At 39.8% G+C, this 26,214-nt stretch overlaps 1 protein-coding gene across 2 annotated transcripts in view; it reads right to left on the bottom strand.

The window, feature by feature from the left end:
* UROC1 (urocanate hydratase 1) overlaps positions 1–25,075 on the bottom strand; it is a 49,466-nt gene extending 24,391 nt beyond the window's left edge. Inside the window, exons 1-14 of one of the 2 annotated variants that reach the window (XM_072598358.1) lie at positions 24,846–25,075; positions 18,364–18,494; positions 16,639–16,732; positions 15,010–15,069; positions 13,794–13,922; positions 13,578–13,639; positions 11,149–11,215; positions 10,478–10,621; positions 9,515–9,603; positions 8,816–8,878; positions 7,806–7,985; positions 3,917–4,014; positions 2,217–2,289; positions 406–527 (exon numbers count right to left, since the gene is read on the bottom strand). In XM_072598358.1, the coding sequence (XP_072454459.1) occupies positions 406–527; positions 2,217–2,289; positions 3,917–4,014; positions 7,806–7,985; positions 8,816–8,878; positions 9,515–9,603; positions 10,478–10,621; positions 11,149–11,215; positions 13,578–13,639; positions 13,794–13,922; positions 15,010–15,069; positions 16,639–16,732; positions 18,364–18,494; positions 24,846–24,971 (1,438 nt within the window). In that variant the 5' untranslated portion in view covers positions 24,972–25,075. The remainder of the gene's footprint in view (positions 1–405; positions 528–2,216; positions 2,290–3,916; positions 4,015–7,805; positions 7,986–8,815; positions 8,879–9,514; positions 9,604–10,477; positions 10,622–11,148; positions 11,216–13,577; positions 13,640–13,793; positions 13,923–15,009; positions 15,070–16,638; positions 16,733–18,363; positions 18,495–24,845) is intronic. The other variant, XM_072598359.1, reaches the window with a different exon arrangement.
* Positions 25,076–26,214: the final 1,139 nt, after the last annotated feature.

Consider the following 26,214-nt stretch of genomic DNA (forward strand, 5'->3'; position numbering starts at 1 on the left):
ACTTTATCTTCTTTGATGAACTATAGACTCTTTCAGAACCAAGACTGATTCATTTTGTCTTTGTATTATCAGTGTCCAGCATAGTGCCTGGCACATAGTAGGTATCTAATAACTACTTGGTAATTGGTTAATCATTAAGGTCCATCCCAACCGTGGTATTCTACACTCTAAGCTACCCTCTCCTTTTTCTTGAGAACCCTCTCAGTTCTGAGGTTCTTTGTTCTTGGGCCACTTCCATTTCTAATATCTTTTTTCCTAAGCTTTTTCTAGCTCTGAGATTCTGTGGGTCCATTTTATTCCATTCAATTGTTTATTTATTTAAATTATCTATTTATTTATTTAAATTATTCCATTTTGTAATGCAAGAGACAGACTCTAGATGGCTCTCAATAAAAGTAGTATTACCTCCATGTTGGATGGCCTCCTCCAGAATGGATGTAGCCAGCAGGTCTGTGGTCACTAGGTCTTGGGGGTCCCCGGATGTACAAACCCAACGGAAAGGTCCAAAGCCCAGAGAAAATATGTCCCTGGGAAATGCAAAATGCTTCACTTGGGAGGCATACTTCACGTTCCTGTCTTATTTGTCCTGACCTCTGGCAGTGCTTTCCTTTCATTAGCCAAAGCACAAAGAATCCAAAGCATCCCCAACAAATTAATCTGAGCAGAAAGGACTCTGAGTGGTTATTTGAAAATTTTCAAAAATGTTTGCACCCAGAAAAACAGCAAAAACAAAGCCAAACCCACACAAGAAGCATGGACCACAACACAACCCAGTAGCTGTCTGTGCACTCTGGGGGAAGCTTCACAAGGAAACACTTTGAAATGGGGCAGGGAGGGGGGGATAAAGACTGAATTTGGACCAAGAACTCCTGATTCTGAGTCTCCGCTCTGTGTGGCTATGAGCACTCTCCTTCCCCCTCTCAATTTCAGTATCCTTTTCCATAAAATGAGAATGTTAAACGAGGTCTAATCTCTAAAGTTTCTCCCAGTTCTGACTATTACGGTCCAGTGGTTCTAAGCCCAAGAGTATCTGAGGCAGGAAAAGCAAAACTCTGTCTGAGGGATGTGCTTTCTAACTACTAGAGGCAACACCACAAAGAGGAAAGGACAACTGGAACTGGAAATAGGGAGAATCGACTCCTAGCCTGCCATCATAAATTCTCTAACCTCTAGTTCCTTTCTCTAAAATAGGAGAATAATAGTATTTGGCTGGTCTGAGGATGAATTGGAGGGCTGTAGATGTACTTTGAAAGCCATACAGTAGTATAGAAATGCAAGAATTTAATCATTTGTATTCTCATCATCATTATCATTTCCACCAGTGTGTTTATTTCATCTACCTTGGGGAGGGTGTGGGAAAGGAAATGAAAAGATTTTTTACCCCTAAAACAAAGAGGGTAAGAATCAGAATTGGTAATGGGCTGACTATATGTGTGTATACATATACATATACATATATATACATTATATAATGTATATATTATGTATATATGTGTGTGCTATATACATAGATATATACGTACAAACATATGTATATTCTAAATAATTCTTTTTTTTAACTTTCTCCCACTTCTCTGTCTGCCTGAAGCCCCCTTTCTTTTTACATCTTTTATATAATGGTGGACTGATTCTCTAAAGTTCTGGTTCTGCCATTAACAAGCTATGTGAGTTCAGAAAAGTTCATCTGATCTTCCTGAACCTGTTTCTTTCTTTGTTAAATGAAGGGGTCAGTGTAAATTATCCATAGATTCCTTCCAACTCAAAATTCTATGATTCTTGCATCCTAACATCTTTGTTATATGTCCCTTCTTCATTTCCACTGTTATTACTAGCCCCAGTAAAACCTTATCCCATGACTATTTATTGAAAAAGTCTTCGGATAGGTCTATCTAGTCTCTTTTCATACTTTACTGGCAGATTAATCTTTTTGAAATGTCTTATACTTCCATTGCTTAAAAATCTCTACTCTTCAAAGGATAAAGTTCAAACTCCTTTTTCTGACATCCTGCTTTCTAGATTTATCAACTACTAATCCCCCAGATGAACTCTAGCCAGGCTAGTCTTTTCATTGATTCCTAAACATTTCATGGTCAAGTGGGTGCTTAGGGAATAGTAATTACTTGGCTCCCCAAAGCAAGTGGCTGCCCTGAAGAGCAGGTCCTTTCTAGGCATTACATGGAAATGAATGTAGACTGCTTCTGCCCATTCTCTCTTACCCCATTATGTGCTGGACATAGGATGGATAGCGGAATTCTGTTTTATTGCCTCCCTTTTTCATCACATCAGCACCTGCAGGCAGTTCATAAACACATTGCACAGAATGGTCAAGCTAAGAGTAAGAAGGGTGGGACAAATAGACCAGTGGAAAAAAAAATTCTCCCTCTGAAACTTTAATCTCCAGTGAAGGACACCAGTGAAGGACAACCAACCCTAATTCTTTTACCCCTTCCTAAAGGGCAACCAGAGACAAGACATCAAGAATTTATTAAGCACTTACAGTAGTTAAAGCACTGGGGCATGCTTTGGTAATAAAAATGCAAGCAGAAAGACAAAGCCTACCCGCAAGGAGCTTGTATTCTAATGGAAAAAGACGACATATAAAGATAACCAGAAAGTAGTGGGAAAGTGGGGGCTGCTGTCCCTCACTGGTCACATGTCTCAGAGCTTGGTCTAAGGCCCTTCCAACCACACCATATTTCCATCTCTCTTGTTTAGAACTGTAGCTACAAGGAAGTTTTTGTTGTTGTTGTTTTGAAAAATAGAATAAATGAAAAAAAACACTTATTAAGCACTTGCTGTGGGTGGAGTATTGGGGACACAAATAGAAAAGAGAGAGGGGGGCAGAGAGGGAGAAAGGGAGATTTACCATAAAAATCTACTTTTCCATTTGCAATGCATTTCTCCCTTTCCTTCCTCCCTGTGTTTGAAATTTTTCCTTTCTTGAATCAAGAAAAAGATATACATGGCTAATGTTTTGCATATTTTACATTATATGTATTATACCAATATATTTTTATATAATGATTATTATATTTCTTATCTTCTCCATGAGTGAGTGAGGGGTTCAGGAAGGGAGAGAATTTGGAACCAAAAAAATAAAATTTAAGAGAAGAAAAAAAAGAAAACAATCTACTTTTTAAGATAACATAGAATTGAAGAAATATGGATAAAAACTTGCTAACCATGATGAAGGATTATATCTGTATTTTCTGGACATCAAATGATCAATTTTTGAAAATTGAATGATTTTGGTTTTCTCCAAAACTTAAGAACATTCATGATTTATACAGTAATAGCAATATTGTAAAGCTAATTACGTTTCAAAGACTTAGCAACTCCAATCAACACAATGACTAAGAACACTTCGAAAAGATTCAGGACGAAACATGCTATCCAGCCCCAAAGAGAAAACTGATAAACTCAGAGTATAGATGAAGCATATTTTCTTCTTTTTCCCTCTCCTCCTTGCCTTTTTTGGTAACATGGCCAATGTGCAAATTTTGTTTTGCATGACTATACATATTTGTAACGGATTCTATTTTTTTTTTTTTTTGCTTTCTCAATGAGTAATGGTGGGAGAGGGTAGAGAGAATTTGAAACAGAAAATTAAAATAAAATTGAAATTTAAAAATTCATATAAAAAAAGAATTGCCAACCAGGATCATTCTCTTAGTTTCTCTTGACTCCTCAAGGAGTTCTAAGTGGTGATTTGGAAAGTGTCATAGTTGAACTTTCTGATGTCAACCTCAGAGATTAGGAAAATTCCCAACCATCAAATTTCCCTGAATAACTCATAGCCAATGTATCACATTTGAACTTTCTGGACTACCTTTGAATCCAATTAAGTGTACCATTGCTAACTCTAAAGTACTTGCTCTTTGTGGGTCTGCCTTGTAAATACTTGGGGCATACTCACCAGCTCTCTGAGCTTCCAAGAGGAAAGCATTGCCATAGTCCCAAAAAAAGAAGTTTTTCTCTGAGAGTCTGTTGATTGCTGCTATATGCCTCTTCAGACTGAAACACATAAGCAAAGGGGGATTATAAACTCAAAGGACTTAGAATTATAGAATCTCAGAATTGGGAGGAACTTTAAACAACAAAAAATATTGTCCTTACTATGTGCAAGATACTGGACTGAGTTGAACTAAATAGCCCTTGTCTTCAAGGACTTTACAGTCTAATGGATGGTAGAATGAGAGGCCAGGGAGAAATGCACCCAAATAATTATGATAAAAGGAAAGATGTGAGGTGTGGAAAGGAGAGAATCCAGGAAAAATGCTATGAGGTATCTGTATCATCTTGTTCTCTTTTTTGGAATCAATTGAAGAATATGAGAAGTTATAGGATTATAGGCTCTAGGGTAGGAATCTCATTGTTCTTTAATAATTTTCAGTCATGCCTGCCTCTTTCTGACCCCTTTGGGGATTTCCTTGGCAGAGATAATGAAATGGGAATCCAAGAGTCTATCCAATCCAACCTCCTAACTTTGCAGAGAAAGAACCTAGGGCTTGAGAAGAGATGTCATTCTAGTCTAACCTCTGTTAGCATGACTATCAGAAAAGCTGCCAATACCATCCATGGCTAAGAAAATAGCAGTCAGCAGTAAGTGAACTAGGGAAAGCTGCAGCCCTCAGCCTAGCTAAAATGCAAATGTGTTACCTTTGCAGCATTATGCAGGGATGGCAGTAGCTGGGATATTTATGAAGGAAGAAGGATGTTTACAAGCTGCCAGTATAGGCTAAGAAATAGAGTGGTGGATCAGTGGAATAGGTTAAGTACACAAGACATAGTAGTCAATAACCACAGTAATCTACTATTTGATAAATCCAAAGACTCCAGCTTCTGGGATTAGAACTCATTATTTAACAAAATTTGTATGGGAAAAGTGGAAAACAGTATGGCAGCAACTATGCATAGACCAACATCTTACATGCTATACCAAGATAAAGTCAAAATGGGTACATGATTTAGATACAAAGACTGATTCTATAAGCAAACTAAGAGAGCAAGGAATAGTTTGCCCATCAGATCTACAGAGAAGAGAAGAATTTATGAACAAACAAGAGACAGAGAACATTATGAAATGCAAAATGAATGATTTTGATTACATTAAATTGAAAAGGTTTTTTTGCACAAAGTCAATGCAACCAAGATTAGAAGGGAAGAAGAAAGCTGAGAAATAATTTTTATAGCTAGTGTCTCTGATAAAGGCCTCATTTCTAAAAAACATAGAGAACTGAGTTAAATTTATAAGAATATAAGTTATTCTCCAATTGGGAAATAGTCAAAGGATATGAACAGGCAGTTTCAGAGGAAGAAACTAAAGCTACCTTTAGTCATATGAAAAAGTGCTCTAAATCACTATTGACTAGAGAAATGTAAATCAAAAGAACTCTGAGGTACCACCTCACACCTATCAGATTGATTAACATGACAAAACAGGAAAATGATAAACGTTGGAGAAGATGTGGGAAAACCAGAACACTAAATGTATTCTTAGCGGAGCTGTGAGCTGATCCAACCATTCTGGAGAGCAATTTGAAATTATGTCCAAAGGGCTATAAACTGTGGATACCCTTTGACCCAGCAATACCACTTCTAGGTCTGTATCCTAAAGAGGCCATAAAAATAGGAAAAGGACTCATATATACAAAAGTATTTATAGCAGCTCTTTTTGTGGTGGCCGAGAATTGGAAATTAAGGGGATGTCTATCAGTTGAGGAATGACTGAACAAGTTGTGGTATATGAATGTAATGAAATGTTATTATGCTATAAGAAATGATGAGCAGGCAGAATTCAGAAAAACTTGAAAAGATTATTATGAATTGATGTTGAGTGAAATGAGCAGAACCAGAAGAACCTTGTTCACAGTAACCACCACATCATACTATGAGTAACTTTGATAGACTTAGCTCTTCTCAGCAATGCCAGGATCTAAGACAACTCCAAAAGACTCATGATGGAAAATGCCATCCACATCCAGAGAGAGAATTTTGGAGTCTGAATGCAGATGGAAGCATACTATTCACTCTCCTTTTCTTTTGTTGTTCTGTTTTGTTTCTTCTTTCTCGTGGTTCCTCTCATTAGTTCTAATTCTTCTTTACATCATGACTAATATGAAAATATGTTTAATATGAATGTATAAGTAGAGTCTATATCAGATTGCATGCCGTCTTGGGAAGGGGGAAGGAGAGTGAAGGGGAGAAAATTTAAAACTCTAAACTTTAAGAAGTGAATGTTGAAAAATAAAACAAACATATATACATGTGTATAATAATATATGTATACATATATGTATATATATACATACATATGTATATATATACATATATGTGTGTGTGTATATATATATATATGACAAACTGGTAATATAAAATTAGTCTGGTCAACCTTGATGCCTTTAGGCAGTTTAGATTGCTTCCAGAATAAGAATCTATTCCAGGGAATATTTTGAGGAATGGGAAGGGTGAAGTTGTATTATCTGTAGCTTTAGTTTCCCAAGGAAAAATTTCCCTGCCATTGGTATGTCTAGCAGATAGGGAGCTGGGGAAGTAAGTATGTGTCTGTACAAGTGCCCTAGGAATTTGTCCAATGTGGTGATATTTACTACTGTGGTTGAGTTCTTAGGGTCAAAGCTCTGCAGTTTCTCCCTTAAAGAGTCCCCTCATTTCTAGCACAATTCACCCAGGAATATAGGGATAGGCTCAGAAGGTGCTGTCAAAAATACAACTGTCACTGACCTATGGTATAGCATCATTACTACTCATGTTCTTTGATGTATGCTCTGCCTTAAGACCTTCTGCTTGGAGTGGAGAGAACTGAGGGAGATTATTCCCAGGTTCACACAATACATGGGAACACAGACACAGACACAAAGGAGAAGCTACTCAGGCAGCCAGACTCTCCAGGGCCATACCAGCTGCCAGTTGCCACTCCTGACAACATGGATGGTACTACCATCCATATGAGGGACAATTTAGAAACGCTGGCTCATACTCCACTTTTATAGCTTACTATTGACAATCTCAAAGGTAGAGGCTAATACTCTAGTCAAGTTCCTTGACAACACCTGTTTTCCCATCCTGCTCATCAATTGTCCTGTCCCAATGATCTATTGTCTTGCCTTTCTCATTGTGCTGAAACCCAGAGACAGCATTTAGCTTGGGACTAAAGGTTAAATCAGTGATGCAATTACTAATAAAACAAATGTCTTAGATTCCTCCCAGTCCCCCCACCAATCCCCAGCTATGTTCTCTCTGTCTGTCTCTGTCTGTCTCTGTCTGTCTGTCTCTGTCTCTGTCTGTCTGTCTGTCTGTCTCTCTCTCTGTCTGTCTTTGTGTGTGTGTGTGTCTGTCTCTGTCTTTCTCTTTCTCTCTTTCTCTGCACCACCCCCCCCCCCCCCCCACACACACACCTGCTTCTGATGCTCCCGAAGGATTTGGCCAAAATGAGAACACTGGAGGCTAAGTGATGTGACCTGAAGGGGTCTACCACTCCCCTTACTCTAATTCTACACCAATTATTTTTAAGAAGAGATTTAATATGCTTCTTTTTCAGGTATAATTACATTTTTAGCCCTTTAATGGTATCATTTCAAGCAGTTTACTAACGTGAAAGGAAGAATTTTAGGTAGTACGGGAAAGATATTTTGAGAGAAGGCAAAGCCTTCTCAGATCTCCTTAAATGGCTTCACTTTATATTGACACTGAATGTCTTTAAGATTGCATTTGGCTCTGTAACACACCAAAAGAATGAGGGAAAGTTACCAAATATCCAAAAGTTCTGTAGCTGGAGTTGCCTTTACCTTTCTTTCACCAGGTCCCGAAACTTGGCTGGATCTGTGGCCATGAGCTGATTGGCTTCCTTAAAAGTGAGCTGAACAGGGTAATATCCACCATTGAAAGGATTGTGGCAGGAGGTCTGGTCAGATCCCAGGTCTACCAGCAGTTCCCCCGTTGTGTCCAGCTCATAGACAAGTCTCTCCCTGACCCAAGAAAAGATGAGGGATAAAATTAAGTGCAGTGCAAAGTGACAAGAGAAGATCTCATGACTTTTAGAATATGCAGATGCAAAATGAAGTGAGCAGAACCAGGAGAACATCGTACACAGTAACAGCAATATTGTATGAGATCAACTATGAATGACTTAACTCTTCTCAACAATGCAGAGATCCAAGACAATTCTGAAGGACTCAAGATTAAAAACACTATTCACCTCTAGATAAAGAACTGATGGAATCTGAATGCAGATTGAGGCATACTTTCAAATTTTTTCTTTATTTTTCTTGTGTTTTTTTGGTCTATGTTTGCTTCTATGATACAATTAATATGGAAATATGTTTTGCAGGACATGTATAACCTTATATAGAAATTCTTTGCCTTCTTAATGAGGAAGGAAGGGAAGGAGGGAATTTGGAACTCAAAATTTAAAAAAAACAAATGTTTAAAATTGTTTCTACAAGTAATTGGAAAAAAGTAAAATATATTAAAAATGTTGTTTTAAAAACACTTTTTTGAACTTGTAATCAGGATTTGGGACCTAAATTATTTGTCTAATTTTTTTTGTCTGAAGTTTTCATTTCTCTCTTTAGTAATACAAACAAGGCTATGAGACAGGTGAGACTGCATTGTCCCTATATTACTGATGAACACATTGAGAGTCAGAAAAGAAAAATGACTTAGTCATGATGTATAGTTGGCAAAAGTAGATCTTGTCCCTTTTCTACCCTATTCCAGAATTTCACCTTTACTCCAGAGAACACTATTTAGACCAACTCAGTTTAGAAAGTTCCCAAAATATTCAACCTAAACTTACCAAAGATCCACCACATTCCCATGGTAACCCAGGCTAAGGATAATTTTCTTCTTTCTTGCTTCCCTGAAATAGAACCATAAAGGTACTAGATATAACATTTCAAACATCTCAGTTACTCTTACTTACATCAACCTCCACTGGCCCAGCCATAGTAATATTTTTAAATCTCAGGGGAAAATAATCAGGTGACATCTAATTTCAGGACAATAAGGTCAGGGCTTTGTGGGACCACTAAAGTGGACCACACAGAGCACAATGTCTGTCTTCTTCATAAGTCACTGGAATAATTGGGGCCAAAATGGGCCTGATAAATTAGGCAGCGATGGCCAAGAAGGCAATGATGATGATGATGATGATGACGATGATGATGATGATGATGATGTCATAATTTTTAGCAACTGATATTTATGAGGATATTAGAATAGATTTTGCCTGGGTCATCTCATTAGATTATGACAACCCAAATAAGCCAGTAGGGTAAATATTAGGATATCCAATTTTCAGATGAGGAAGCCAAGGTCCAGAGAGGTAAGATATTGTTCCCAAGGTAACATAGATAGTTGGTACCAAGGCCAGAATTATAACCAAATCTCTTGGCTTTCTTCTTTTCATTTCACCATACTGCCCCCACTTAAAAACCAAGCTGCTCATCTCTGCCTCATGCCCAGCATCTTTAATATCAAGGACAATAAATCCTACCTGAGTCGCTTAATGCAGTAGTCCAGACTCTCTGTGACTTCCATCAGCCAGCCTTGCTGGTGACGCTTCAAGAGTGCAGCTTTATCAACCTACAACGCATATGGACGATCATTTTTGCTAAGGTTAGTCCAAGTTTGAATGTAAAGCATGGGGGAGGATGATAAGAAAATGCAGTGTGATATATGGTTCAGAATCTAGCTATAAAAGAGACCAAAGGCATCTAGATTATACAGAAACCTCACCCTTAGGTAGTGTTCATTGAAGAAGGTCACAAGATGCGAAACTTAGCAATCACTGAACTCGGGACAGACCACAGCATTCAGAACTGGAGAGAATTTTTAAAGTCACCTAGTCCTCCTCTCTCATTTTACAGATGAAGAAACTATGGTCTAGAGAGAAGGAAGGGGTTTGCCAAAGATCCCTCTGGTAGGACAGTTGCTGAGTAAGAGCTTAAATCCGGGGCTTCTTGTCCCCGGTTCCCTGTCCTTACCACTGTCCTAAGATTTGAAACACCTTATGGCATTTTTTTCCCAATAAATATAAAATGGATGATCTTTTGATGTTCTCCCTGTTGGGGGAAATCAAGCTGACAATTAAATCTGTCGTGAGGACTCTGTCCTTTCTCTCACTAGTAGGAGTTAGAAAAACCAGAGGTCACACTCATATAATATTATACAATTTATGGAAGGTTTTCTACATGAAAGCCCTATGAAGCAGGTTGTGCTACCCCCATTTCACAGAGGAAGAAATTGAGGTTCAGATAATGAAATGATTTGCCCATAGTCCCATGGTTAATTAGATGGGGAACATAGATTTGAGTGCAATCATTTTCCCTCCCTCAGACTCCGTTTCCTCCTTTGTAAAATGAAGACATTGGCTTAGATGGGCTCTGACATCCTTTCTAGCTTTAGAGTTATGGTCCTAAGCCCAGGGTTCCTTCTTTTTAAAGAATGCTGACCTCACCTCAGCTATCACTCCCACACAACCAGCAATGACAGAAGCCTTGGCTTGAGCACCACTCATTCCTCCAAGACCAGAGGTAACAAAAACCTTTCCACTTAAGTCTTCCACTCCCAAGTAGCGCCGGCCAGCATTGAGCACTGTCAGCTGCAGAGAAAACCATAAGAAAGCTTTTGTTCATGCAAACTTCTTAAACCTTGGGCAAATTCAGCTGGGGAACGGGAAGAAATGGCCCAGAGGATGGTCTGCCCTAGGCACATGCTTGTTAGATAAAGGGGATCACAGCTCAGAGAGTTGTATCTGTATGCCTAGGGTACAGCTAATGGCCTCAGACCCTCCAGTTCCCAGGAAAAAGCAGGATGGGAGTAGAAAGGGTTGGAGAAGAGGAGCTCATGGTCAGGGAGGTCACAGGAGATATTAGGAATCATGTGGGCCCAGGGTGGGATGGGGTAGCTGAAGAAGGGTTAGTCAGTTCTTCCTCGCAGTTTAGAAATCACATAGGGAGGAAGTATGAGTTTCTATTCCCTTTGAGGCCGAGAGCCTGAGGGGGGCTGGTCCGTTGGAGACTCTGGCCTTGGGTAGGATTTTTACTATTTCTGGCCTCTTGGGTATCTGAACTCAGGCCATAAGAATGTATTTCTCTGCATGGCCAATGCCCTCTGGGAATCCCTTACCACTGTGCCATGAACTATTCCCTGGGGTCCAATGTAGCAGTAACTTCCTGCTGTCATCTGTCCGTACCTGCCCACAAGAAAGAAGATGGAATGAACATAGCACAAAGTGGGACCTTAAACATTGGGCCCCTAGGTTTCCTCATCTGGGGAGAAAATGAGGATCATATAAAATTTTCACATTTTCATGGCACTTAACAGTTTACAAAGCATTTTTCTCACAACAGCTCAGTGAGAGAGATGGTTCTTTCTTGGAACTTTGGAAATCTCAGGTCAAAGCCAACTATATCTGCCCTCTGGTAATATTTGCCTCCAAGGATTGTTGGGAGCATCAAATGAGATTATATATGGGAAGTACTTTCTTTCATGTTTGGGTTGAAATGATTATGTAGATGTGGGCAGCTGGATGACACAGTGGATAGAGCACTGGACTTGGAGTCAGGAGGACTCATCTTCCTGAGTTCAAATCTGTCCTCAGACATTTAGTAACTGTGTGACCCTGGGTAAGTCACTTAACTCTGTTGGCCTCAGTTTCCTCATCTGTAAAATGAACTGAAAAAGGAAACGGGAAACCTCTCCAGTATCTTTGTGAAGAAAACCCCTAAATAGGGTCATGGAGAGTCAGAAACAACTTAAATGACTCAATAGCAACACATAAATGCACCCACAACCTTGCTATTTACAGATGTTTAAAATGTGTATATTAACTTGGACAAGGCCGTAAATGACCAGTTGTTTCTCTGATTCCTTTTGACCTGTTTTGTACGTCCATTAGTTTTGTTACCATCATCACTGGCTTTATTTACAACGCTGCAGTCAGTGCACTCATCATTCTCTTGCTTCTCCTTTCCTTACTCTGTTTCACTTATAAGCTCACAATTTATTTCTCACTATGCAAGCCACAATTACCTCACCCTCCTGTAAACTCCTACACTTATCCTAACAATAATAGCTGAAACTTGCAAAGCTTTTTAATGCACCTGCAAAATGCTTTCTTTACATTGTGCAATGTGGCCTTTACCCAATTGTATCTGCATTCTCCAACTTGAGCTAATTATTACAGGTATTATTATTACCCCCATTTTATAGATGAAGAAATTGAAGATCAGAGAGGTTACGTGATCTGCCCTTGGCCACCTGCTAGTGTTAGAAAAAGAATTCAAACACAATTCTCTCTTGACTACAAGTCTAGCCTTCTTTCTGCTACACCATGGTTTCTCACTGTGATGAAGGCATTGCTGGCCCACTTATCCCCATTTTACAGATGAGAAACTGAGGCTCATAGCAGTTAAATGATTTGCCATGGTCTCTTAGTAAATGGCAGATATGGGATCTGGACTTTGGGCTCCAAGCCCAATATTATTTCATCTTCAAAACAACCTGGTGATTGGAGATTTGGAGGAGGGTAGGGAGGAGGGTGATAGAGGAGGAAGTAGTATCGCTAGGGTAGGTAGTGGAAATATTTCCTCATTTTGCTTATCCTATTTTTCCATTTATTACATGATTAACATGGGATCATAAAATCATAGAGGCATCTAGTGGCACTGTGGATGTAGAAGTCCTGAGTTCAAATAGGACCTCAGCTATACTAGCTGTGTGACTCTGGATAAGTCACAACTTCTGTTTGCCTCAATTTCCTCAACTGTAAAATGGGGATAGAGAGCACCTACCTCCCAGGGTTGAGGTGAAGATCAAATGAGATAATATTTATAAAAAGCACTTTGCACAGTGTCTGGTACATTGTAGGGGCTATATAATGCTTGTTCCTTTCCCTTTCTCTCAGACAGAGAGTCGGAAGGGATCCTAGAGATAATCAACTTTGGAACCCTAATTCTGTCTCTTATCACTTTATTTTATAAATGAGAAATGAGATTAGGCCCAGAGAGGTCATCTTGCCAAAGGATATGTAGATAGTAAATAATAGGTGGCTCAGTGGATAGAGTTTCTAATCTGGAATCAGAAAGGCTCATATTTCTGAGTTCAAATCCAGGCTCAGACACTTACTAGCTGTATGACTGAGCAAATCACTTAACCCTGTTTGCCTCAGGGTCCTCATCTGTAAAATGAACTGGAGAAGGAAATGGCAAACCACTACAGTATCCTTGCCAAGAAAATCCCAAATTAGATCATAAAGAGTCAGATATGACTGAAAATGACTGAACAACAAAATGAGTCAGGATTTCTACCTACTTTCTCTGACTCTAGATTTCCCTATACCACACTACCTATATACACAAAGTCTTGTTCACTAATTGCTTCATGTCTCTAAATCTATTTTTCTCACACCAATTATGAGCTCCCTGCAGACAAAGATAGGCTCTGACTTATACCTCTTTAATGGCGCATGGATTTGGTCAAGATCAGGTCAAGATCATGAATAAAATAACTCCCAAATGATCAAGTTGGTTATCTCTTTTAAAATGTTCACTTACATTGTGACTCCCATTGCAAAGAGCTTCTCATATTCCATTCTGGAGGAATAATTGGGAATTACCTAGAAAATATATAGTTAGTAATTGCAAAGGTACGATTAGAACTCAGGACACAGCCTATCACTCCTTTAATCATATTCCCAGGGGCTAACTCAGAGACAGATTAAATTATTTGTATGTGGAAGATGGCCCTTTCCATTCTTTGAGGTTACCCACCATTCCATTGGTGATTACAAGCCGTGGTGCACTGGGACTGCTGGGGAAGAGGCCCAAGGGGTGGCCACTATACATGACCAAGGTCTGCTCTTCTGTCATCTCAGATAAATAGGACATGACCAATCTGAACTAGAAGAACAGAGAAAGAATGGAAGTGGCCACGTGAGTAGATATCTCGTTTCAACTGTGGAATCATGGAACGATGATGTCAAAGGGATCTTAGATCTTCTAGTCTGGCTCTTTCATTTTACAGATAAGGAAAGTGAAACCCAGGAAGGGGAGATGGCTCACTTGCCCACAACCACATAGTTAGTAATGGCAAAGGTATGATTAGAACTCAGGACACAGCCTATCACTCCTTTAATGATACTCCCAGGGGATAACTCAGAGACAGATTAAATTATTTGTTCTAAGGGCTGCTCCAAAGTATGAGGCCTCAAAGATCTATTGTACATTACAAATTAATATTTTTATTCCTAAATACATTTAGGAATGGCATTGTTAGAAGGGTTCTCTTGCGATTCTGTTTACCTTGGGCCTCTATCTGTTCTTCATTCATAGCAGGCCTGAAAGCTATGAGGAAGAATCAAAGCCTTCCCATTCCTTCTATTGCAAGATGGCAAGATCTTTGGGGTAATGCTACTCAGATCTTTGGAAAAGGGATGCTTCCTGACCTCATCTTCCCCAACTTTGGAAAGGATAATGAAAATTGGGTCTAGACTGAGCCTAGACTCATGAAGCCCATCTCTGACTGGTTTCACACACCTAGAAGAAACTCCCAACACTAACCCGACCAGTAAGGCTGATCTTCATCCACACAAATTAAGAGATAGGAAGTATATGACAAAGAGTGCAAGCCTTGAGTTGAAAAGGTGGGGAGGGACACAAAACCAACTTTCCTGAGCCCTGTGAGGCCCAGGAGTCTCAACTCATCCTCCTCCACCTTTTTTCTCCATTTCTATTCTAGCACTCAACACTGATTCACTTTTCCTCCGAAGAGATCATAAAACCCTAGACTGCTCAGGACCTAGCCTCCAGCCCATCATAATAATAAGAGATCCTTGGGGCCAGAGAATACTTTCCAGCATCCTTAGGAAACAGGGATTTCAAGTCAGACTTGATGGCAAAAATCCTCTTTATCTCAGGGTAATATGGAATGAGGGGAAGCCCAAGACCAAATTTCTATACTTTAATCAGATATTGAAATGCACTATACCTGAGCCCAATTGCTGAAGACCTGACCATTGCCTCCATAAGTCACGAGCTCCTGGGGAAACTGGAGAACAAGGATGAGATCAGAGACTGGATGAGCTTGTGTTGTTTTAAAGCAATGCCAGGCTTAGTTTTGTTACCACTTTGGAAAAAGAGCACAGTGAAGTACCCAGGAGAATAGGATGTCATTACTGAGCCCAAATGTCTAAGAAGAGACTACAGAGGTCATCTAAAGTCATAATCTTTGCTTTCAAAGACTTCCTTGTCATCATGTTCTTCTCTTCTTCAGAAACTTTTATCAGAATGTAAAATTCAGGGTTTGGATTCCAAGTCCTCTATAATATGTCCCCTTCCAACCTTTCTAGTTTTCTTACACCCAACTGCCCCTACTCCTTTCCTTGAACAAAACTATCTCTCAATGCTAGGCATTTTTGCTAACTGTCCCCTGTGCCTGAAATTCTCATCCTCCTCACCTCCACCTCCCGGCTTCCTTCAAGTTCAATCTCACCTTCCTCAAGAAGCCTTTTCCAAACCCCTTAATGCTAGTGCCTTCTCTGTGTAATTATCTCCAATTCATCATATCTATCTACCTACCCATCCATCCATCCATCTATCCATCCGCCTGTTCATCCATCCACCTGTCCATCTGTCCATCTGTCTGTCTATCCAACTATCCATTTATCTATCTATCCATCTGTCTATCATCTATCTATCTATATCTATGTGTATTTATGTACCTTGTTTGTAAGTGGTTATTTACATGTTGTCTCCTCCATAGACTATGAGCCCCACATGAATAGGAACTCTTTCTATCTTTGTATCCTGTGTTTAACACATAGTAGGAGCTGCTTAATAAATGCTTGTTGACTTGACTTAGCCACAGAATTAAATCTATTTTCCCTAGTTTGACATTCAAGGACCTTCATACTCTGATCCTGACCTACCTATTAAAACTAGTGTTCCACTACCCCCATACACAAATTCTCTGCCTGGTTAAGATGGGCTTCTCAATGTGCCATGAACATGCAATACTCATTTTTGCTCACAACATCCTACCCACCCTGAATTCCCCTGTTCAGATTGTATCAGTCTTCAATTCAGAAGACTTAGGGCTGGAAAAGGCCTTAAATGTCATCAATTCCAACCCACTCATGTTACTGATAGGAAAGCTGAGTCCTAGAGCAGTGGGATAGGAGTAGCGTCAAATAAGTTAGTCAGTAAGTAGATAAATCAGGATTCAAACCCAAGCCTTCTGACTCCAAATCCAGTAATCTTTCTACCATATGCTGTCTCCCAATGCACTTCCAGTATGCTCCATGAAGTCTTCTTCCTCTCTTGTAGCATTAGCTAGGGGAGTATTAACATAGAGCTATGAAAAGTAAGCTATCTTCTCCTCAATCCTTGATACATCCTTAAAAAAAGCATGCTTTTCTCTCAAAGGACACTTTCTTTATTTTCATATTAATTCTTAGTAACTAACTAGAATCTATTTCTTTGAACTCTGAGCTTCAGAAGTGGTTCGAGAGGTGCCTTGGTTATCCTGTGAGGAGATGGGGGTAAGAGGTATTCTCTGTGACTACATACACATATGCACACACATGTGTGAGAGGTAAGCATCATGATAGTGACTTACCTGGGCTACAGAGGGATCCAGGTTGTTCATAATCATGTGCATTATTGCCGCAGCTGATTTAGTCTTACAAGGATAGTTCTCAATTGGGTAGGCCCTGAAAGACAGATATACCCAGTAGGACAGGAGGAAAGAGAAAAAATAGTACACATATTGGAAAATGATTGCTGTATTGGGGCAAATATGATAAAAGTCACTCATCTCCCAATGCCGTGTATGTGTCAGCCTTGAAGCTAAGATCAAAGATCCCTGTGAAGAGGAATTCATGGTTCACCAAGTTCAGATGTACATTTTCCTTCCTCTGATCTTTTTACAAAACGTCTCTCTTATGTTCCCGTTCCCTGATCAAGTACTCAGGTCCAAATTAGTAGCCAATTCTTTAAAATTGAATTATTTTAAAAGTCATTCAGTTTTGTGTATTTAGCCACCATGTCATTAAATGGAGAGGTGCATAGGTCAGTGGATAGAGAGTGAACATATTATTAGAAGGGGCGGAACGTGATTACTGTTGCTGTGACTGCTGTGAATTCCTCAGAAGGCATTGTGAGAGGGCGTTAAGAGAGTTCAGGAATGCCAGGGTGTCCAGGTGGGAAGCGAGACACAAGCAAGGACAGCTGGAGATGACCTTCTCCTGCCCTTGTCCTGACCTCTCCCTTCTCAAAGCCTTTGATTATTCTCCCTACTCATGCTGGCTTCCCCTATTCCTCTTTCTTTGTTGAAACATCTCCTTTTAGTATATTGCTCACCTTCTTAATGGGTGGGTGAGGGACTGGAGGGAAGGAGAAAATTTGGAAGAAAAAATTGTAAAATGAATATTAAAAGAAAGAAACCTGTCCTTTCCCTCATACTCTTCCTACTCCCAAGGTGAAAATGGTCAGTCTTTCTCAGATTCGTCAAGATACTTATCCTGAATTCCTTAGCCCTTGTTGCATTCTACGTTCAATTATACTTGTTTCTGTATAAGTTGCATCTGCCCTCCCACAGACCCTTTGTTCTCGAAGGCAGGGACTGTGCCATATTTTATTTCTGTATTCCTAGGGCCTAGCCTAGTACCTTACATATAATAGGTGTTTTAAAAAGACAGCGATTTCACATTTCCATCCCTATTCACATCCTGGACAATTTTTGGTAGCTAGATTAAAGGGTATAAAAGAGGGTCTGAATCTATGGCATGAACCTTTCCCTCTCTTCTTTGAGAAAGATAGCATAGACAAGTTGTGCCATGCAAATCACAAAACCTAGATGTGAGGGCTTGCCCTGCCACAAAGATGCAATGTGACTGGGTAATTCATTCAACTTAGTGAAAGGCGTCTAGCTTCCTCAAGGCAGTGGAAGCAGAGCGAAGAGAGCTTGCTAAGAATCTCCGGATGGGATGGTACCTTCTAGCTCCAAATCAATGATCTTTGTCTGCTGAATTAGGAGCTTACACCACATGATCTCTAAGGGTTCTTCCTTTTTTAATGATCTATAATTTTTCTCCCCACCGCAACCCATCAGAGGTTAATCAAATATTTCACTGAAATCCTACAAGAATAATCTCTTTTTTCCCCCAGAAAAGGAGAAAGAGGGGATAAATGATAAGAAACACTTGAGCTAGTAGAAATTGTCTAATATCTTGGTATATTTCTTATTTACCCAACCTGGTTTATCTTAACAATACTTAGCATTGCTCAGGATCTCTATGTCTTTCTTCTCCACCACCTGCAATGTGGTCCTGTAGATACTCACCTCATCTCAATATCTGGACAGAATCTGTACATGTAGATGTGCCCATATAGCTTTAGCTCCTGGGCAAATTCTGGTGCCAAAATCTTATGGACTGCAGGAGGGAAGTATCGCAGAGCATTTTTCAAAGCCAGCTATGAGAGACAGAAGAGGAGAGGAGATGAGAAGTTATTAAGCAAGGACAATCTATCTCAAAGGTGAGTCTAAACACCTGAGTCTGGTATTAAGACAACCTAGTACCAACTTCCCTCCACAACCATCTCACTCACTGCTCCCCTGCCCCACAACCTCCAGCTAGGTTAGGCTGTTCAATGAGTTCCCTGGAGTTATAACTAGTTGAACCACCAGATGGTGCTGTTAGTCACTAACCTGATCCTGTGCAACAAGAAGGCTTAAGAGCTAAGTCATTTGAGGATCTTACTGAAGATTTCACACACACACACACACACACACACACACACACACACACACATTTTCATGGATCAGTGTTATCTCTGAGAAACTGTAGGCAATAATTATGTCTGTAGTAATGATACATCTTATTTGCTGATTTTTCAAGAATATTTTGAGGTCTGTATATATGTACACATGTGTGTATCTATCTCCATTACACTTATTTTATATTTATGTATATTTAGTTACGCACATGTGGGTATATACATGTGTATCTATACATAATCTCCAAGACAAGCCTTCACTTTATACACACATATATACACATACATGTATGTGAATGCATATGTATATATAGATTATTCTATATATTTATATATAGAATATAGTGTTTATGTATTTATATGTGTGTATCTATGCACATATGTGAATCTCCTTATCTATATATATATATAATCTCCATATATATGTAAATATACATATATTACACACACATATGTATATAGGATGACTCTGGAGTTCAGAGATAAAGGAAGAGAGAGTTATGGTTATTAAATGTGTGTGTTCACATGTAATTGAATGTCCAGGGTGATACTATATAAAAATATATAAATGCATAAGTGTACATTATATGTATGATATGTATTATATGTACACACATATACATATGTGTGTGTATTTGTTGGTGTTCAGTTGATTAGATGTGTCCAACTTTTCATGACTCCATTTGGGGTTTTCTTGGCAGAGACACTGGAGTGGTTTGCTATTTCCTTCTCCAGCTCATTTTACAGATGAGGAAACTGAGGTAAATAGGGTTAAATGACTTGCCAAGAATCAAACAGCTAGCTAGTGTCCGGGGCTGGATTTGAACTTGGGACTTTCTGGCTCCAGGTCTGACACTCTATCCACTGCCCTTCTCCTAACCTATTAACGGCCAAAACCTGGCTGCCCCATACAGAAGAGGAGAGGGTCAAGGAGCAAAAAGGTCTCTATGCCTGGAACAAACATCCCAAAATGTACTTCGGACAAGCAGGATGAAAGGTGCCCTCATAACAATTTTGAGGAAAAGTCCAATTGGAAGGGTGTGGAGAACCCTTAAGAAGTGACTTCAGATATCAAGGTACAAGGTCTCATGGAGAAACCATAGAATACTGTCCAACATTGGATAGAGACTATAAAGCCAGGACTTATTATTAAAGAATGCTGCACATGTTTTCAGGCCTGGGTGATATGTTGAATTTTGCTTGACTATGGTTATTTGTTACAAGGAAATATTGGGAGAGGGGCAGGGTGGTTAATGGGTAGTGATCTAGAGATACAGAAAAAAAGGAAGACAATCAAGAAAACATTTCTAAAATACACAGAAGGAAACAAAATTCAAAAAACATGGATACTTTAATTTTGTTACCATCATGTTCAATTTAATATTTTTAAAATACTTAGAACAATTGCTTTGGATACCTCTTTAAAGGAGAACTCTGCTAAGAAGAAGGATTTCAAAGTGTCATGATGTCAAAATTACCTCTTCTACTTTGTGGAATGGGAATTTATTTTGAAGCATATGTTCAGTTCAACATATGTCGTTCACTTTTATCGGTTGTGTTCAATTCTTTGTGACTCCATTTTAGAGTATTCTTGGCAAAGATACTGGAATGGTTTGCCATTGCCTTCTCCAACTCATTTTGCGGATGAGGAAGCTGAGGCAAACAGGGTTCAGTGACTAGCCCAGGATCATACAGCTAGGAAATGTCCAAGGCCATATTTGAACTCAGGAAGATGAGTCTTCCTAACTCCAGGCCCAGCACTCTATCCACAGGACTACTTAGCTGCCCTTGGAGAATATAACCACCCGATAAGTGAATGAATAAATAGGTATAATACACACATACGTGTTTGTGTGTGTATGCATATATACACATTTACATTATATATATGCAAATTCCCAGGCATCTGTATGTATACACATTTGTATATGTGCATATATATTTATATAAACATGCATACAATAATGTCTTTTTTACATTTTTCTTATGTTCCACATGTGTAAGCAAGTCATGTGAAAACAAGTCGACTCCCATAAAAGGATAAGAACAATATTACAGAAAGAGCACTGGATTGGAAGTTGAAGTCTTCATAACTGTGTGACTGCCTTCCCTCTCTGAACTTCAGTCTCTCTACCAATAAAACAGAGATCACAACCTCTATCCTAGCTACTTCACAGGATTTCTGTGAGGCTCAAGTAAGATAGGTTCCTGGAAAGTGTTTTGTAAATTAGCAAATGATGTCTAAAAGTGTTATCTTGTACAGACTAATTAGCATGACTCAGTACCTCCCCTTCACCGTGGGGAAGTTATTATGAGATTTTGGCCAAATATCAGGATTTTTTTCAGTCTCCTGCTAAAAATCTCACTCCTCTCCCCACTAACATCCCTGTGGCTATAAATGTTATTATTGTTCTTAAAAAAAAAACCAAATGTACCAGAACTCATATATCCCAATGAAAGTTGATCTTCAACTTCAAAGTTCAATGTTGTGCCCTTGAACACTGATGCTACCCTTGCTCAAGATGTTGGCTCTTCAGAGCCCATTGACTATTGGTGTTACTGTTTTATAGTCACAGGAAAGTCATCCTTGGTCAGATATGAGATAAGGAGCCTGCAGAAGAGAAGACATATGTGGGTCCACCATAGGTGGCTTCAATTTCCTGAAGGGCTGTCGTCTATTAGAGGGATTAGACTTGTTCTATTTGACCCCCAGAAAACAGAAGGAAGAACAATGAGGGGAAATCACAAAGAAGTGAATTTAGGCTTAAAGCTGTCCAAAAGTAGAATGAATTGGTTCAGGAATTTGCAGTCTTCCCCTTGTTGGAGGTCTCCAATCAAAGGCTAAATAGCCAGTTGTAGGGCATGGAATAAAGGAGATGCTTTTCCAGATATGGATTGGCCTAAGTGACCATCAAGATCTCTTCCAACAATAAAAGTCTGATTTCATGGTGGAGAGAACGAATACTGCCTCTGACATTAGAGGTCCTGGGTTCAGATCTTGCCTCTAAAGCATTGTAACCTGTGTGACTTTGGACAAGTCACCTAATCTCAGTGGGCCTGCTTCCCCATATGTAAAATGAGAAGGTTGGACCAGATTGCCTTGAAGGGCCTGTTCGACTCTCTATCTATGATTCAATGAGTCTGGTTTAAAGATTGTTAGATCTGGAAATGACTATGGAGACATCTAGTCCAATCCATAGTATTTAGAGTTGGAAGGGTCTTCAGAGGTCATTTATTTCAACCAATACTTTGTAGAGGAGAAAACTTCAGATTGGGGAAAGTTCCCTTATGCAGAAAGGTAGACTCTAAGTGAATTTGTTTTGTTTGACCATATTTGTTACAATGGAGGGCATTTTGAAGGGCTGGCATAGATTTTTATAGGGGTAAAAAAAGATGTAAAAAGAAAAAAGAGGAATGTCAATGAAGCATTTAAAAATACATAGAATATAGTAGAAAGAGGTTCAGAAGTAGATATAGAAAAAGAAGGTAGTGCTGTTCCTACTGTGATAAATTTAATATTTACTGAAAAAGAAACAATTTCTACATAAGATATTCTCAGTTTCATACACTAGCCTCTTTTTCTATCCTTTTTTGCACATGAAAACATCTATGTTTATTTATGTTTGTCAAGTTCATAATTTTTTTAAGGAAGAAAAACAAGAGTAGGGGAAAGAAAGAAGCCAGTAGAAGACTCATGAAAGAAAGGGAATGAATGCTGAAGCTAAATCTCTATGGAGAAGGGAGGGGATGGGATGAAAGGTACACATAAGGATTAGTCTTGGAGATGGGAAGGATATTACTGAGAAGTTTGAAGGCACAGACCAAGGTAGGAGGCTAGGTCATTTGCTTTAAGATCAGAGTAAAAGGGGGAAATTGATGGGGAGGACAAAAAAACTTGACATAGCCACTCTGGGGAATGAGACAGTAAATGAAGGAAAAAGGGGTTAATGAGCCCCAGTTGAGGATGCCAGTTATAAAGAACAAAGTCAACCTGTTGGTTCCATCCAAGGTAAGACTCTCTCAGTGTATTGTTAACATGGAAGGTTCTGTCTAGAATCAAAATTAAAAAGAAAACTTTAAAAATATTTTTACATTAGGACTGAAAATTTCTTTGCTGTGTTGAATTGATGGCTAGGTCCTATTATAGTGGTTAAAAAACAAAAGGTGAAGCTTCATGTGGTAGAAAGCTTCTCTCTTCCTCTCTATCTCTCCAATGGGGCATTCATCAAGGCTTCACTGCCATGCCTCTTCCTTGATACCTTTCCTGACTCCTTCAACACTTACTGTCTGAGCCACAGAGTTTAGTCATGGTTTGCTTGCCACTACCCCACCTGTAAAACAAAAGTCCACAACTTCAAACACAGGAAGTGTACTATCTCCTCCTGTTTTTCTGGAAGACCTGAACACAGGACTGAGTACACAATAGGTGCCAAATACAAGCATCATGGATTGGTTTAATTGAAAAGACAGACAGACTACAGGTCGAGTCCAGGGTTTTAACAGAGGACCATAAGCCTGGTGTCCAGCCAAGAGAGTTATGTAAGAGCACAGGTCATTAACCCTAACCTTTGACATCTGCATGGAAACATTGAGATAAGGCTGAAGTGTGTGTGTGTGTGTGTGTGTGTGTGTGTGTATTGGGAGGGTTGCAACTTCCTCCAGTTCCAAATGACTCTTCTCAGAGATCTCTGTGACTAGACTGAGATTTAGAGTTTCTCTTTTTAATGAGACATGTCATACCCTGTAGTAGTGATAATAATAATCTTTTAAAGTGCTTTCTGGAGGACTGAGCCTCAAAACTTCCTTGTGAGAGGCAGCATGATAGCCATATAACAGATGGAAAAACTGAGGCACATTAAGTGGCTTTCCCAAGGTCACTGGGGAAGAGAAAAGACTATAATTTCACTGGTTAAGAAACTCCCTCTCCCAAAGGTGTCATCTGTTCTGCAATTTTTACTTGCCCAGGGCACTCAGAGGACATTTAGTGCAATTATGGACTTACAAGTAAATAGTGTGCTAATGTGAAGTCAGGAAGTTCATGTCAAGCCTCCGATGCTTACCAGCTGTGTGACCTTGGGCAAGGACACTTAACCCCTTCCAGCCTCAGTTTCCTCATCTGTGAAAATTAGGATAATCATCATAATACCTAATAATATAATAGCAGCACACTATTATAATGAGAATATGAATAGCAGCTTGTGGTGGTTGTGATACTCAGATGAAATGACGTATTTCAAGTACTTTTCAAACATGAAAGCACTCTGTAAATGTTGACTTTCTTACTGCCATTGTTATAGCGCCTTGCCTGGTGTTACTTAGCCACCGTGTGCCAGAAGCAGGACAGGAGCAAGGCGTTCACCCACAACATGACTTCTCAGCCTATAAGATCGAGAGACCCCACAACCATGGCCAAAGGGCTCACAATTTGGCTGTAGGTATAATCATAGGGAAGAGATTAAAGCCTAAAACCCAGTAGGGAAAACATAAGAAATACGACCATACTGGAATCATAAGCCTGATTCTAAACCAACTCAGAACTGATAAAGATACTAGGAGTCAGAGCTTCGTGTCCTGAACTTTACAGTGCCAATCCATTCTAATTCATGGTTGGGCCCAAAGATAGTGGTCAATTATATCCCTCCTTAGTCTGGAATTAGACTCACTGTAGTTCATGTAGGAAGCTCTCCTATGGGGCTGAATTTTGTTGACTTGCAGATAAGAGCTCCCATTTCTTCAGTAAAATCCCTGCGAAGTGGGTCACGTCCGTATCATCCTCATTTTGCAGATGAGAGTCAGGGAAGGCAACATTTTACAAAACCACCACGTGGTTGTCTATTAACAAAAGTTACAAAACTACTAAGCAGCAAAACTGGGACTCAAACCCTGGTCCTTTGAAGCCCAGCCTGATTAGTATTCTATTATATCACAGCAACAAGAGTTCTTTCAAAGAGACAGTCATTCCCATAAGGAAAAGGAGAGGTTCTTTGGAGGCCAAGAGAGTCCACAAGATGGCAATTACAGGAAGACAGGAGATCCAAGACTTCTTACCTGTTTTTCCTCTGGAGTGAGGTTGGGGGTTCTCACAGGGGCATGAGGCAGCCGGTCCCTTCGCCCTTTGTTCTCTGGTAAAGGGTGTAAGGGAAGCCCCTCGCATAGTTCCCTCAGGTTAGACATTTCTGGCAGATACAAAGATGGGTAGAGGCAGCCCTTGGAGAGGCTGTAAGATCAGGTCTGGCAAACAGAAAGAATAAAAAATTCTGAAACCTCAAGTCCTACACACTTAGGCACCACTGTGACCTCGGTCACCCACCTCCTCTTCCTAGCTAACACCATTGGCTACCTGGCTTCCCCTGAAAGTGAATCATTCACAGCTATCATTTTGCCCTGACTGGGGGATGGGGATAGGGGAGTTTGCCCAGTTTTGAATTGTTTAGATATTGACCTTGTTCAATTGCTTGAGGAGGAATGTCCTATTAACACACAATCTGAATACAATTTGAATGAGGTTTGGGATTCCAAGGCACAACATGAGGAGGAGCAGTAATCTCCTTTATGGGTCACTTACATGGCCAGGAGGAAAAGTCCACCATGCACATGGTTCAGAACAGGTGGGATACTCTCTGGGTCTAGGTTTGACCCAATTCTGGAGGCACCACTTCCATCTTATGTGTTAAGTCTCTCATGGTTACTTTCCTTTACATGGGATATAATGGAAACATCTATCTACTGGGTGAGAGAATCTTTTGTAATGTTCTTGATCTCTAGGAGGAGCAGACAGGTAGCTAGGATTTGATTCTCTAAGGGAATGCATAGGGCTACTTTGTACCCAAAGCTCGTAGGGAAACTTTTACTCTGATGCTTGGTCCTGAGGCTCCAAGAAGCACAATAAGGAGTGGTCATGGCCTCCCCAGTGTTCAATATTCACCGTGGATACTAGTGGGAGGGCACAGCCTCCAATGCCTCCATTCCTGTGGCCCCCAGTAGATTCTGCTGACTTATGAGTGATTGGGTAAATGATAGTTAGCAGAATTTGGAGAGTATATGCCTGTCTCAGAGCCCTAAAGATCCCAGTCTCCTGCAAAGTATTTGGAGCTCACAAGTTGAGGAGGTGAAGCTTAACTGGATGCAGGATCTGGTGGCCTCCTGAGGACCAGATGATCCCCGGGAACTTAAGAGTGAAAGGACCCCTGTATCTTGTTAGGAGCTATTGCCCATTCCCTCCTAGCTAGGTGCTCAGGTAGTATGGAAAATTCCCTGACTAGGCTCTCTCCTTGGATTTTCCCCTTAAGAAGATGTCACCTACTCAATGCCACATTTTGGTCCTGAAGTCCAGGGAAGTCTCAGGTCCTACCAGCACAGCCCAGGAGCCATAGCTGGAGAATTTAGACAGCTCAAGGGCAATCAAATCAACATGTAT

Source organism: Notamacropus eugenii, chromosome 3 (genome assembly GCF_028372415.1).
Source record: "Notamacropus eugenii isolate mMacEug1 chromosome 3, mMacEug1.pri_v2, whole genome shotgun sequence".
Lineage (NCBI taxonomy): Eukaryota > Metazoa > Chordata > Mammalia > Diprotodontia > Macropodidae > Notamacropus > Notamacropus eugenii.